This window comes from Parasteatoda tepidariorum, chromosome 8, assembly GCF_043381705.1.
Source record: "Parasteatoda tepidariorum isolate YZ-2023 chromosome 8, CAS_Ptep_4.0, whole genome shotgun sequence".
Lineage (NCBI taxonomy): Eukaryota > Metazoa > Arthropoda > Arachnida > Araneae > Theridiidae > Parasteatoda > Parasteatoda tepidariorum.
The window spans coordinates 25776171-25791511 of NC_092211.1; the positions used below are offsets into that span (position 1 = coordinate 25776171).

A 15341-nucleotide genomic window follows, 5' to 3' on the forward strand; every position below is an offset into this window, starting at 1 on the left:
AAATAAATTAATTACTTGTTGATAACTTTCGATAACGTTTTTCAAAGGAGGCAGTTGTCAATGAAAGGCTACCAGTCATTCTAAATAAAAAAAATAGAAACAAAATGCAGAGCAAACATTAACAAAGAAAGAAGAAGCAAAACCAATTACATTAAAAGAATAATATATATAAAAAATAAAGTATGTTACATGCTTAAACAGTTTTATTGAAAAATATCAGGGTACAGTTAATAATTATAAAATTTATTTCAAACTAACCACCAGATTAAAAGTTCAATAAATCAGTATAAGTCAAATAACTTCCAGTAGGCTCATCATCAGGTTAGAAGAGGCTAATTAAAATTTAACACTTTAAGTAAAATGATTTCAAAGCCGATTTCGTTTTTATCCAAAAATAATTAGGAAAAATATAAAAATTTATATTGAAACTAGTTTACATAAAATATTTTTAATGTGTCTACATAATGTGTTTTAGCTAATGAATGCATTAGTTAATTATTATTTTGATTTTACAGTTGATAAATTTGAAAGAAACATAATGATATGTTTTTGTTATGTTTATAATGAGAAACATAATGATATGTTTGAGTATAGAGCCACAAAACAAAAAGCTCTATACTCAAAGAAATTGCCATTTGACTATATGAATCAAGTAAAATGTTTGTTCTTTCTAAAAGTTAAGTATTTTTCTTACACTTCGGATAAAAAACATGCTATTTTTTCAATATAATTTACAAGTCTTGACATATTTATTTTAGTATACCTTCAATTTCAAAGTTATTTGTGATTAAATTTTCTATAAGAAAAGGGAGAATTTACAAATTATTTGTAGATTTTAAGTTTGTAGCAGCACACCTATACAAAACTTTCTGAGTCAGCTAATAATTGACAAAATAAAATATTTTTTTAAGGAAAAATTGAATTTAATTCAATATTTAAAATTTTTCTTAATATTTAAAATAATCATGACAGAAAATGGGTAAACTGTAATTAGGAAGTTGTTGTCAAATAAAAAATAAACTATTTATTTTTTATTAGAATTAAGAATTTAATTCTAATAAAAAATAAGTGTAAGTGTATGCAAGTATCCTTTGTGGGAAAAATAAACGGTATCAATAAAATTAGTTTTCATTGGTTTACCCTGATTAACTAAATCTGATCTTAAAACATAAGTGAAATTAAACATATAAATATGTATATGCATAAAAAGTAACTGAAAAAAAAAGATTTAAATATGTAGCATTATAAACTTTTAGAGTTCACATTACCAAGAAAGCAGTTACAAAATGTATTTAGTTTTCAAAGAACTTAGGAATAAGCTAACAACAATAAGCTAACAACACTTAGAAATCTACAAAATAAATATTTAGTAGTTTATAACACAAGCTCTTAGAGTTCGTTTTCAAAAGTCAAATAAAGAAATCAAGCACGTTAGCTACAGCAAGAGTAATTAGTGATTAAGAGTAAGTAATAACTGAAAAGACTATTCACTAAAAATTTCACTAGTTTGTTCATGTGTCTTGGTAAAAATTTAAAAAAAAAAATATGTGAAAACATTAAAAACAAAATAAAATTACTATAGTCTTGCTTAAACTTTTGAAAACAAATACATTTTAAATGAAGTTTCATATAAATGAAATTTTAACATAATACTTTGAGAATATAATTTACAATTTCATATTTAAAGTAATATTATATAAAATAAAAAATTATTCAGCCAATTGAATATTCGATAAGGGGAAATACCGAATATTTGTTACATTCCTAGTAAATTTGTGATAATAATAATATATTATTTTTAAATAAAATAATATTATTTTTAAATAAAAATACTTACAAGTTATAACAATCATCACAAACTCGAACTTTGACATTTCCATAACCTTCTACAATCAATGCATGCTGAGAACAATTGGCACACACTACACGCCCACAGCGGCGGCAATGATGACGGCGAGAGAACTAAAAATGTTAGTTTATTTCAGCAAAGAAAACATTGTAATTTTTAAAGCCTAATAGCTATGGTATTAATTTTGCTAAATATGAATGCTTTTATTGAAGTGCAAATATTATATTCAATTACATAATGTATATCATGTTCAAATATTATATGAAATTACATAAAATATATTATGTGCAAATATTACATAGATCTTTAATCTATAAAATTTCCTCAATTTTTTTTTTAAAGATTTGCATTTGATAGAAAAAAGCTTGGTTAGGTTTGGATATAATTTCTTCCAGGTATTGTGGTGGCAACTAATTTGTTTTCAATATTTTTATTTTGTTCAATGATTTGGTACTATCGACAAGTAATGTAGTTGACATTTTGATGAAATGCGAATTAAAAACAGATAAATTCATTAAAAAATTATAATACAACACTTAAACTAATAATTAAATACAAATCAGAGTTAATTATCAATAAGTTCCTCAATTGTTTCACGTAAATTTACAACAGAGAAAGCATAAGACAACTTGCTAAAGCATTGATTAACTATTAATGTGCAAATTTTAATCTACTCCACTGCAATTCGCGACTTTTCTGTTTGAGTGAAATAAAGACACACTAATTATAAGTATAATTAGAATAAGAAATTTAAAAAAAGATAGCAAATGGTACTTTTTAACATTCAAATAAGTAATTTAATTTGCATTCATTGAAAGAATCAGATCAATAGTTCTACAGATATTTGAAAAAGGACAATCGAATTGCAACAAAGTTTAGTCCTGCTGTACTCAAAATTTGAAGAACGGATATTTCACCAAGCTTCAGTGTCAAAATTTAAATTAACATTCAGTTGGGTGAGCGTTAATAACCAATAGTGTAACTCTTATTTCTTTCTTTTCACTATACACTTGTTCTATTTTTCAATGTAGACCATTTTAAGAAAAGAACATTATAGGTAATAACAATTATGCACATATTTTCTATGAGATATACACTTAATATAGTTTAAACACAAATATAGTTTTACAGGGTGCATAGCCAAATTATTCAACAAAATATAAGCTCCTTTTAAGCACTCAAAAAATATTTTCAACCACTTTAAAAAATATCACAATTAGGCAGGGTTGGAAAGTTTTTGACAATTGACGGTTTTATCTTGTTTTAACTATAAAAAAAAACAAAAAAACTTTTGGCATTGTTTTTGACAATTGTGTCAAAAATCATGAAGTTTTGAATCATGTAAAACAAATGGAGTTTTCATACGCTATGAACTGGCAATACGCCGAAATAGATTGGGGTTGAATTAACTGTGAAAACGTTCAATAGAACAATGTGAACTGTGTCTTTTTGCATAATTAGTAGCAAAAATCAACATGGTAAAGGAAAAATCTCTTTTTGAAAAAGGGAAAATTAAGCACTTTTTAAAAACACCCAACAAAAAAAGCACCTTTCAGGGCTTTTAAAAAACGAAAATAAAAAATAAGCACCTTTAAGCACTTTTTAAAAACTCTACCTACCCTGTTTTAAATCATAATGATTAAAAAAGTAGTTATAATTAAAGCTTTGAAAAGTACCATATTAAAGTGCTCCTCCCGACAGACTTGGCATCTTAGAATTTTGGCATCAGGCACCCACTCCTCTTTCGTTGGCACTCGAAGTGGCATTACAAAAGGTTCATCAGTAACCAATGCATCTTCAGTACTCAGGACCAGAGTACTTGATGATGAGATGTCTGCAGTTATGAAAAAAATATAAATAATGTGCAGGAAAGTACTGGCCATTCCATAGCAGATCACATAAAGTTATGCTTTTTTTAAAAAATAATGTTATGGTATAGAAGGAAGGTAAGAAAGGAACTGTACAGTAAGCGAAATAAAAAATAAGAACACTCAATATCTTTTGATTTAGTGATTGGAATTTTAAATACTATAACTGAATTTCAATGTTTCATAGGGCATAAAATAGGAAATGATTTACAGGAATTTAACAGAAAATGGTTATAGGAATCTTGCGTAATCAGATACAAATGAATTGTGAAGTGGCAAAATTAGACAAGGTAAATTATATCTACTTTTTGTATAGTATTCCATCCAAAGTGAATTTTTTTAAAATTCTTAAACTTCTTTTTTTCCATTTAAGATCTGGTTATTTCACAAAAATAAGGTCATTTTTTGAAGAAAGTCTGAATATACAAGGCTTATGTATCATCCATTAAGCAAATTAAATGTTACCACATCAATAAATTCAAGGTTATTCATAATTCTCGCCATGGTTTCAGAAAGCTAGACAGGAATACATTAAAAAAACTTGCACTAAAGAAACACGATTCTATCGTTACACACATTCCTTTGCCCAGATAGCAGCAGTTCAGTTTCTGCTAGGCTTTATTCAAATGGTACTAAAAGTATTTATAGTACATATGATTCTTTTATTCAGTTCTGGTAAATCTCTCAGCAAAAAAAGCAGGAAAAAGATCTTTTACATAGCCCCACAATAAAAATAACATGTGCTGTCAAATCCATAATCTTATGTTAAATGAAGTCTGGTAAGATCTGAAGTATAGCATTGTTGATTGGGTTCATACAGAGAATACCTATAAATTAAACTCTATTTGTTTCAATATTTAGTGCGATGTTTGCTTTTGCTCTTTTTACTATAGCCTTTTGTAATGCAGCTTCTTACTACAGCCGTCAAAATTCTGGGGAGAATTATAAGGAACCATGTTTAATAACAATTTCCGTGATATTGCAAACACATTAAGCAAGATATAAGCATTATCTGCAACTAAAAATTTAGATTGATAAATAACCACCAGAATACTATTAAAAATTTATTAAAAATAAAATCAGTACTTTATTTCTGCAGCTTAATAAATAAATAAGGTAATCTGAACAATGATAAATATGAACCATATTTTATCAACACACTAAAATGAATAAATAATATTTTTCTCCAGAATTTTTTGCAGACTTTAACAATAAAACAATTATAATTTACCAAGTAATGCATCTAAGAAATGAACTTCAAGGGCTTTAGAAGCGTAATCTTCAACAAGTTGATTCACAGAAGATAAACTCATCACAGGAACAACTTCATTTGGATTTTTTAACTCTCCACGGATAGCATTTAAGGCATCTTCAGCATCTCTCAGCTTAGGAGGGAGGAAAAAAACTTCATAAATTACTCTGTGCAATATGAAATGACTGTGGCATATTGGCGTGCTAATTAGTTTAATACAAGTATTATAAAGACTTTTTAAGCTTTTCTTTAACTTTTTAAAAAGAAAATCTGATTTAAATAATTTTTATAAAGTAACTTTGAACATAAACTTAAAAAAAAAAAGTAACTAAATCAATTTTAAAAAATGTTCATGCTGAGCAACAGAACTTTACATTACTTAATGGAAAAACAATGCAAAACAGTAATTTTTTTAAAAAAAAATTTGGCTCATGGAACTTGACAATTACAGCACAAAATCATTGTCTGATTTCGTGAGAGCGAGAGAGATATAGGTTTAAGGGTGGCAGACATCGAAAAGACATTAAAGTTTGGGATTGAAAAAAAAAAACCATTTGGTTGATGAGAACAAATCAAATTTTAAAGTATTCATAAAGAGTAGATACAATTTGTATAACATAAAATAAAAGTAATGCCTGTCTATGAAAAGGACTCCCCTCACCATTCGTCTGGAACACTAGCAGTGATTATGGTTATGAGGTTTAACTATTTCAAGTAGGAATATTAGGTCAATATTTCAAACAGATTTTGGGCTGGGTCGGTGAAAAAAAGGGGATCAGGGGAGAGAGAAGTCCTCCTCTTTGAAATGCGCTATTTCTTGTTTTCATAGCTGCAGACAGCTTCAGACTTTGTGGCGAGGGAAGTTCTTTCGATAAACAAACTATAAAATTTTTTTTTAGTCTCATTAAAAAAGTGAATAGCATAATTTTTAAAAACATGGTTGAAGTATGAAACAAAACAAATAAATAAAAGTAATAATTGATATAAACAAAGAGTTAAATAATAATTTTATAATCTCTTATTTGCAAAGTTAAATATATTTTAACAACTCAAGAGTTATTTATAATTTTACAACTTTTTATTCTATATTTTAGAGTATCTTAAAGAATTAAAAAGTTAATTCTACTAGTATATTTTTGCGTTTAAAATAAATAAAAACATGTCACCTCAACATTCATAAGCATTTGCTCCAAAAGAAGATATGGATGACTGATGAGTTCTATGTACAATTCTTGAGTAGATCCTTTCAGAACAGATAGCATCTAAATAATATAAGTTATTAAACAACACAATTTGCAAAATCTTATAAAATCATTAAAAATAAAAATTGAAATAATGAAATCAAATAAAAGAATTAAAAAAATATTGAATTGAATACAAGTTTGATATGTAAACAACAATGGTGAGAGCCAGGTCAAATTCGATGTGCAATATCTGAAAATCACAATGAATGATCGATCTGAGAAAATAATCAAGAAAATTTTTAAAATTTTCACAAGAATAGCATTTTATTTTTAGGGTACAAATATAAAATAAACAATTTAGGAAAAGAAAATAGAAATGCCAAGTTTAAAATTTGTTAATTGATTTACATTCACTATAACACTAAACTGAATTACTCTCTCTCCGTATTTTATACTATTACAAAAGATGAGTTACATACATTTTCTATTTCATAACAATCCTTATCTTTACAAGCATATTGCATATTCGGTTTCAACATTCCATTGCTGTAGATTTTATTTCATAAACATAACATTTACTGGAGCAAAAAGAGGCAAAGAGAGTATGACTAAATAAATTGGGGAATATTAAATTTTATTCTTATTGTGATATTTACTTAATATTATGCAATTATTTATTGTTTTTTTTTTAACCTTCTGAAGCAACTTTGAAGCCATTATTATTTTTTTAAAATATATTGCTTGTTTGTAAATATCTATTTTTTCTCTTTCTTTTTGCATTCATTTTAGCGAAAAATTTTGTTAAAAAAGTTTTTCAATACTGTGAGAAAAAAAATAGTGTCATAATATAATGCTTAGAGATACAATTCAACCAAAAGATTATCAGAACAATTAAGCTATATTTTATATAATTAATTTTAAAAAAAATCATAGAAAGCCAAGTATTTAACCTCTTGATGATGAACACAATGTTTTTAATAAATCATACTCAGAATTTATTTAATATACACATTTTATTAAATAAATATATCATAAACTACATTCAATTCAAGTCTTATAAAAACTTTATTAAAAACAGAACAATTTATTTTGTTTCATTATGGAATATTTTATTATAGCTTTCCTTTTATACAGGGTGCCATAAGGTAGTACTGAAGTACAAATCCAAGTATTCTTGAGAAAGAAAAAAAAGTATGCTCTTTTTCTCAACTTTGTTTAAAATTTCCAAATTTTCACTATTTTTATGAAAAAATATGACAGAGGGCAAAATTAAAACCTTTCCTTAAATAAAGGACAAACTTTATTAAAACAGATTTTGAAAGGCTTTGCTTGGCTGCAAACTTGAACTTTGATACAAAAAAATATAAACAATTTACTAATTTTAGAAAAAAAATATGTTAAAAAATTTATGGCCCAATACAGCTAACTAATAATTATTGGAGAATAAGAACTAATGGTGAACTGGAAGCTCTTATCAAGCATAGAAACATTGTGAAAATCATTATTAAAACAGTTATTAAAACATTTTATTAAAACAGTTTTTGAAACAAAAAAATATAAACAATTTGCTAATTTTAGAAAAAAAATATGTTAAAAAATTTATGGCCAAATACAGCTAACTAATAATTATTGGAGAATAAGAACTAATGGCGAACTGGAAGCTCTTATCAAGCATAGAAACATTGTAAAAATCATCAAAGCACAGAGGCTTTCATGGCTTAGTCACATTGAGAGATCACCTGACAACCGAGAGGTAAAGATTTTGCATTGGAAGATCATGTGCAATAAGCCAAGAAGCAAATCAAAGAAAAGATGGAAGGATGATATCTTGAATGATTTAAAAACTTTAAAGATCTCCAACTGGTCAGGGACAAAGATGCCTGGAGAAATATTTTGCTGCAGGCTAAGGCTCTCCCAGGGCAGTAAGGCCAATAAAGAAGAAATGCTTTGTTATATATTAGAAGATTGATATAGTAATAATAACTATTATGTCTTATATTAATGCTGTAATAAATGATATGAACTTACTTTTAGGCCTAAGTACAAATTAAAATAGTAGTACTTCTTTTCAGGGGCAAGATTGTTATCCACTAAATACTGTACGATACACAATTTAGCTTCAATTGTAGGAAGTTCAGATAAAACTTTATCACACAGAACTACACAATCATGTGCATCTTCTAACAAGTTTATTATCTATAAAACAGATAAATTATTAAGAGTTATAAAATATAATTTTTTACAGGTCATTACAAGTACCAATACAAATAATAGCTTTGAAAGACAGAAAGTAAAAATTCAATGTAGTATGTCATTTAAAAAAATAAAAATTTAACTGAAAAAATATCAATTAACATTTAAACTGAATAAATGTCGATTTTTATTCAAAATATCTGAAAACTATATTTGTTTTGATTAAAGTAGTGAAATAATAAATGACAATGATAATGTTATAAAGAATCAGAATGATCCTAGATGATTAACTTCCTGTTGTATTTAAGGAAAAATGTGATGATATCAATACATGATGAAGTTTCAATAAATAAATAATTATAATAAAACTACTATATACTATATATTAATTCAAGGCAAAAAAAAAGTGTCAAACTTTACAGTACCTTACTAATTTTAATATATATTTTCTATATTAGTTCATTAAAATAATTTATAATATAAGCTCCTTTATCATCTAAAGCACTATAGCCTGTTACAGGCAAATGCCATGAAAGTTACAGATGGAAATAATTTAAGTTATAATCAACTTACATTACGGTGTTAAACAATGATCAATACTTACCTCAAATGCTTCTTGCTTTTGTGGTGGTGTTTGAGTTAAAAACCAAATTATGTTCATAGAAAAAGCCAGCTAAGGAATAAAAAAGCACAGAATATCAAATTTTTTCAACAGCCAATCCATCAAATTTTATATATCGAAAATTAAATTTGTCATTAAAATAAAACCAGTTTTTGATAATAATCCACAAGATTTACAGTCTCCTAAAGCCAAAGGACCAGCTATGGTCAGGTCATATCAAGTTTTCTAAGCAAAAAGAGGACAAAAAGTTGGTGAGAGTACCAATTATCCAAACTAGATATCAGAAGTACAATTACAAAAAAATCTAAAGTTAGCGTTTATGAAATTCAAATTACCAAAATTTTAATGTATACATATTACTTAATTTTAAATAGAAATATAATATTTATAAAATTATGCATGAATTTACTATTAAATTAAAAAAAGGATCTTAGGCTAAGGTACCAAATTAAAAAAATGTACATCACTTAAATTTTATATATCATAAAATTAAATCAATCAAATGAAATCAATGTTTTGGCTAAATTAGGTCAATTCCTAATTACTTTTTAAGCATCTTTTGTTTGAACTGCTAAAAAGTTTTTACTCACAATATTTCAGATTTGAGTTTATTTAGTTTTGCCTATTTATAGAATTGGAGAGAATATAAAGTTTCAGTTCTTAAAGCTGTCCAAAAATCGGTTAAATTTTTTTTTCTTTGCAACTTTTAGATGCAGTATTGATATGTAAAACAAGAAATAAAGCTATAACTCGAAGAGAAGGTAAAATCATTAATTGCAGCAGTTTTAATGAACCTTATAATTAGTCCCATTTTTCAATCTTCAATTTGATAATCTTTTTTCTTTTTAAGAAAAGTATTACAATTTTAAAAAAAAAGGGGGTGATAAATTTTTCCTTAATAAAAGCTATAGCTTTGTCATTGGATTTTCATATTTTTCTTGAATCGTCATATATTTGTAACAATTCTTCTCATTTGAAAATCTGTAACCCCCAGAAATACACAAGACAATGAATTTCATCCACAAATTATTTGTGTGGTTTTCACTTTTAAAATTTTTTAATAACTTCTGTTAGCAATTTTAAAAATTTTTCTGTAATATTTATCCATGTATAAATAGAAAAAAAAATTTATAAAATGAAAACCCAAACTTGGAAAAGAAAAAGTAAATAAAACAATCACAAACATTCTTTTGAAACGCCTGCTAGCATCCTCTTTCTGAAGAGCCCCAAAAACAGCCTGTCGGAAAGGGGAAAGATGAAACTTTTTTTAAAATTTCTTGTTTAAACATTCATTTTAATATTATTTGCTTTTAGTATTGTTTAAGGAGTAGGAAAAAATAAACATAGATTAGCTGCAACCTACAAAATTTTATAACTTTTGGTTATAAAAGAAAAAAAAACTATTTTAATTTTAAAGAGATTACTAAGAAAATTCTTAAAAAACTTAATTGTTAGTATTTAATTATAAGCAAAGCTGGGCTACGAAATTGCAATGATTGAGGATAAATCGTAATAGTTGGCAACATGTTACCATATTTAACCTTCGTGAAGGGTAAAAATTCAACATCTCTATTAGTAAACATTTAAACAGCTTGACTGCAAAGTCACAATTTAAATAATATTTATATTACACAGCATGAGACTAAATTAATAATCATTGAATTGTTGACACATTTCCATTGAATTGTTGATAAATAACATGTAGTATAAAGTACAAGACAAATTCACTTTAACTTAATTTTAACTTACCAGCTTTTGTTCTTTATTGATGACGTGTAACTCTGTCCACTGCACTGAGAGTTCATATTTTCCACACGATTTAATAAACTCTAAAATTCTTGATTGATCCCAAAAGGAGCAATCGGCCACTTCTTGCCAATTATTAAAAACATAAACACAATCCTTTACTTCTGAATCTCCAAACATTTCTGATGCATCAAAAATCTGTATAAACATAAATAAGGACAATAAACTATATGAATACAAGTTTACTTTAACATAGTTAATAATAATTATTATTATATATATAGAAAAAATATACAACTAAGTTAAAATAAAAACATGAAACTATGATTTAAATAAAAATGGTGTACAAAAACAAAAATAGTGTATGCAATGGTAGAGTCATTTTTTTTTTACACATTTACACTTGTACACAACACAATAATATAAATTGAAATTTTAAATTCAAAATATTTTTTTCTAATTCATAAAATTTACTTCAAATTCAAAGCTGATTTAGAACAATGAACACTTTTTAAACTTTTCTTTATCAACTTCGAGTAAAAATGCCATATTAAACAGTCATTATTAACATCGAATTTCAAGAGAAGCCCATTTTTTTGAGGATGAACCAATTGGCCTTTGCAAGAGTTTAGTATATGAATATATAACCATTCTATTATTTCCTTTTAGAATAAATTACTAATAATACCTTTAATAACAAAAATCTTTTTATATAAATCAAATATTTTTACTTTANAAGTTACAAATATTATTAGGTATCCCACAGCACCTTATTTGTCATTGCTGCCAAATAGCTCAATTAAGTCTTACATACTTTGGCACATTTCTAAGTAATCACATAATCTTTGCACAGTTAATTAATGATTATAATATCTTTATGATTTATATAGAGCTTTAATATTTTCTTTAAGGACAATTTAGAGATTTTAATATAAATTATCTTCATATTTCACGATGTTTTAAGTTTATTTTACATTACAAAAAAATATTTTAACCTACTGGCGATTTTACAAAATGGAAAATTTGAGAGAATATTTTTCTTATACATTCTTTGCCTATGATGGAAAAATTAGTTTTGTTATTTTCAGAAAAATGCAAATTAAGATAAGACATTAGATGTGCTCATAAAATTAGATAAAGATCAAAACTATAAGTGCATATCTTGTTTAAGTTAAGAAATGAAAATGTTTCGAATAGGGTTGGGTTTGAGGGAAAATGATACAATTGTTACAAACAGTTTAGTGTCTGAAACTGTTTAAAACTCTCCAAAAGTACATTAAAGTGTACATAACATGTAATTAAAAAAATAGTTCACATATCCAAATGTATTCATTCCATTAAAAAAAAATATCTAATTATATATTTTACTGATATTAGTTTCAAAATTTAGTTTAATTGAAAGATAACTTTTTTTAGATTTTCTTAAATTATAAAACATTAGTAAATTAGATGTAAGGCAAAAACTAAAATTCTACAAAATTTTGAACTTAAATTAAGTTTACAATTCGAATAATTATTATATAAGCAGCTATTTATTTTTCTTTAAAATAATAAATCTTAAAGATATAAAACTAAACTATTTTCACGGATGATTTTGCTATTTTCTTATTCGTTTATCATTTTTTTGTTACTGTTGCTGAAACTGCATTATAATATCTTATTTTCGAAAATTCCAGATAAAAAGGTTGAAACAAACTATTTACAAGTATATTGTTTCTCATCAAATAAAATTTAAAGACAAGGATAAGCATTTGATAATAGTTTAATAAGTTAGTTGTTTTTATTTCTTAAAAAAGTTTATACTATTTTTATACTTAAAATGAAATTTTTGCAAAATCTAACTGGAAAAAAAAGTGCTTTGGATAATGGACTATTGAAAAATTTTAAGACAATTTTGAAAAACATGGCTTTTTCCTTAAATTTTACTACTGTGCTAAAACCTTTGGCAGAACTTCTTTTTTTTTTTTAAAATAAATGTATCTGTGCTAAAATAAATGAAAGGAAATATAAAAATTACTAACTTTTTTATACAACTGTACTTCTTTCAGCTTAACTTTCAAGGACCCTTGTATATCTGAATGATGCACAATGTCAGAGTCAGATAAACAATATTTCAATGCTTGAATGGTGCAGCTATCAGACCACTTATAAACATTTTGCAACACAGTCAGTGCTCTATAAACAGGATCATTAATTGCCAATGCATAATGGCAAGGATCAGTCACATCATAAGACAAATCATCACAGGCAATGTGTTCCAGAATTATCTTTCTCAAAAGCATATAACTCCAATCCTTGTCAAAGTGTTCCAAATACAGATCAACATAAAGCAAGGCTCTATGCCACTCATCATTGTTAAAGCAAGTTCTTATTTGTTGACTGAAATATTCCCTATCAGGAGCTGGGCTGAGAGCATTTGAAAACCATGACTGGTTTTCCTTGCCAGTCATGAGCATGTTGAGATAGAATGTCAGTAGGTAAGTCACGGGTGTTTTCATGAAGGATTCTTGAAACACAAAAAGATTCTGAGCGCATGATTCAAGACAGAAATTTTCTTTGGAATTTATTTGAGGAGAATACTCTCCTCTGAATATTTCATATAAATCATTCAAGAGAGGACATTTTTCTTTTAAATAGTTTAGCACAAATGGTTGGGTTTCTTGAATTAGAGTAGCTTTTTGAGTGATTTCTGCAGATGGAAATAAGTGGTCAGTGGAATATTGGAGCTTGATACCAATAGAGAGGAGAGGTTCTTTGAATATTAAAGAAAATGGTAGTTGTTTTCTTCCTGAGACATCTATGATGAAAAATAAAAATAAATTGTAATGAAGAAGAAAAGTACATGATTATACAAATTATTATCTTCATTATGCAACTGATTTTTATTTCAAGAGCAGAAATGAATATGAGTAAATGAATATTGCAGAAATGTATATTTTCAAAGCCTTATTTAAAGTGTGTGCAATAATAATAATAATACCTATGCTCATAATGTTGGCTTCTTTTAGCAATGTTTTAAAACAATGTAACTCAAACACAATAAGTGACATTTCGGATTGAAATCATATACAGGGAAACCTCTCTTAAGAGGACACACATTGAATTGAAAAATTGTCCGTTTATGAGAGTTGTCCATTAACGGGAAGTTTACCCTAATAACAAAGTTTAACACTGTAAATTATTTTTAGAATATTTTCAATGATATAGAAATAACTAAATAATCTACAATAGCTCTCTACAAGGATGCTTATTTAAACTTAAATTTTTTTTTCCATACAAAAAGAATATATTAAAAAGTTTGATATAAATACATAATTCTAGTTGCAGCTACAGATAAATTAATATAATTTTCCTATTAACAAAGATATTCAAGTTAGTTATATGATACCAAGTAGCAGATTTTAGTCCTCAGTCAGTTTCAATTATTAGGTTTACACCTGGTAACACCTACCTATCACTTGATAAGAAACGTGGTTAATACCTCGATGAAAGTAAATCTCCCACGATTCACAGAACGCAACGTTTGCCTGTAAGGCATGAGGACCTATGGAGTTGATATATTCACAATTAATAATCCATAAAGCGTCTGAATAAATGTTTTATTTATATGAACGCCTCAAAATTTTTATTTCTGTCATCTTTTTTTTACCCCAGCTGTATTAAATGCAGTCTTTAAATTGATAAGAAAGTGAAAGAAATTTCAGTGAGGGAGAAGCATTGAGAGCATTTAAGATGTCATATCAGCTAGTGGGGTCTCATAATCTGTGCTGTACAGATGAATAGATAAAAGATTTGCACACACAAGTTTGTTTCGTGTTTTTTTAAAAACAAATACAGTGAGTGCATACCAAATATTTTTTTATCTTAAGAATTAACCAAGAAAATTTAAAAAAAAGCCACGTATATTCTTAACAAAAAGTTATATGTTTCTTTAACTGAAATATTAAGATATAAACTGAACATAACATCATATATAGTATATATCTAAAATCCAGATTAACAAAATTAGTTTGAGGGAAAAAAAAGGAAAAAAATTGCAGGTCAAAGCAAAAAATGACATTAGATTTACAATCAAAAACTTATCAACAAATGAAAAAAAAAAAAAAAAAACATCGTACACGTAGAAACAGCTTAATTTTATATTCATAAAATTAATATGCTATAAGAAAATTTTGCTTTTCCCCCAAAAGAAAAACTTTTCTTAATTAAATTTCTATTTAATATTCTTGATGAAATCTATGGCCAATAAATCAAAATAAGATTCAAAATTAAATGACACTTATTATTTTCTTATATAAAAATTTAGCATATTTCTTTATTTTTGATTCAGATTAATATTAAAGATGTTAAAAAGCTTTATTGTTTAACATTAAATAATATGAGTGAATATAAATACAGTTTAGTCTTAATATTGATAGCACCCTTCTTAATGACTGTCTTCATTTAAACCACAATATGTTGTGGTGCACCGGCTTCTCCATAGCTAAAATCTCTCTTTTAAGAGGACAGTAATCTCTGTTCAGAAGCTAAATTTTTGAATGCAATTTTTTAAAAAAGCTTTTATACATCATTGAGACAATTTTCTGTGAGTAAACGAGTTTGGTTAATATGGAATGAGAAAGAAGTT

General features: G+C 26.3%; 1 protein-coding gene across 2 annotated transcripts in view; it reads right to left on the bottom strand.

Annotated features, from left to right (window-relative positions):
- Nucleotides 1-15341, bottom strand: part of LOC107442780 (zinc finger FYVE-type containing 26 spastizin) — a 67224-nt gene that overhangs the window by 21243 nt on the left and 30640 nt on the right. For both annotated transcript variants that reach the window (XM_043046278.2, XM_016056420.3), the window contains 9 exons: nucleotides 12736-13511; nucleotides 10718-10912; nucleotides 8951-9019; nucleotides 8182-8349; nucleotides 6136-6231; nucleotides 4949-5102; nucleotides 3526-3683; nucleotides 1838-1962; nucleotides 16-80 (listed from right to left, as the gene is read on the bottom strand). In XM_043046278.2, the coding sequence (XP_042902212.1) occupies nucleotides 16-80; nucleotides 1838-1962; nucleotides 3526-3683; nucleotides 4949-5102; nucleotides 6136-6231; nucleotides 8182-8349; nucleotides 8951-9019; nucleotides 10718-10912; nucleotides 12736-13511 (1806 nt within the window). The remainder of the gene's footprint in view (nucleotides 1-15; nucleotides 81-1837; nucleotides 1963-3525; nucleotides 3684-4948; nucleotides 5103-6135; nucleotides 6232-8181; nucleotides 8350-8950; nucleotides 9020-10717; nucleotides 10913-12735; nucleotides 13512-15341) is intronic.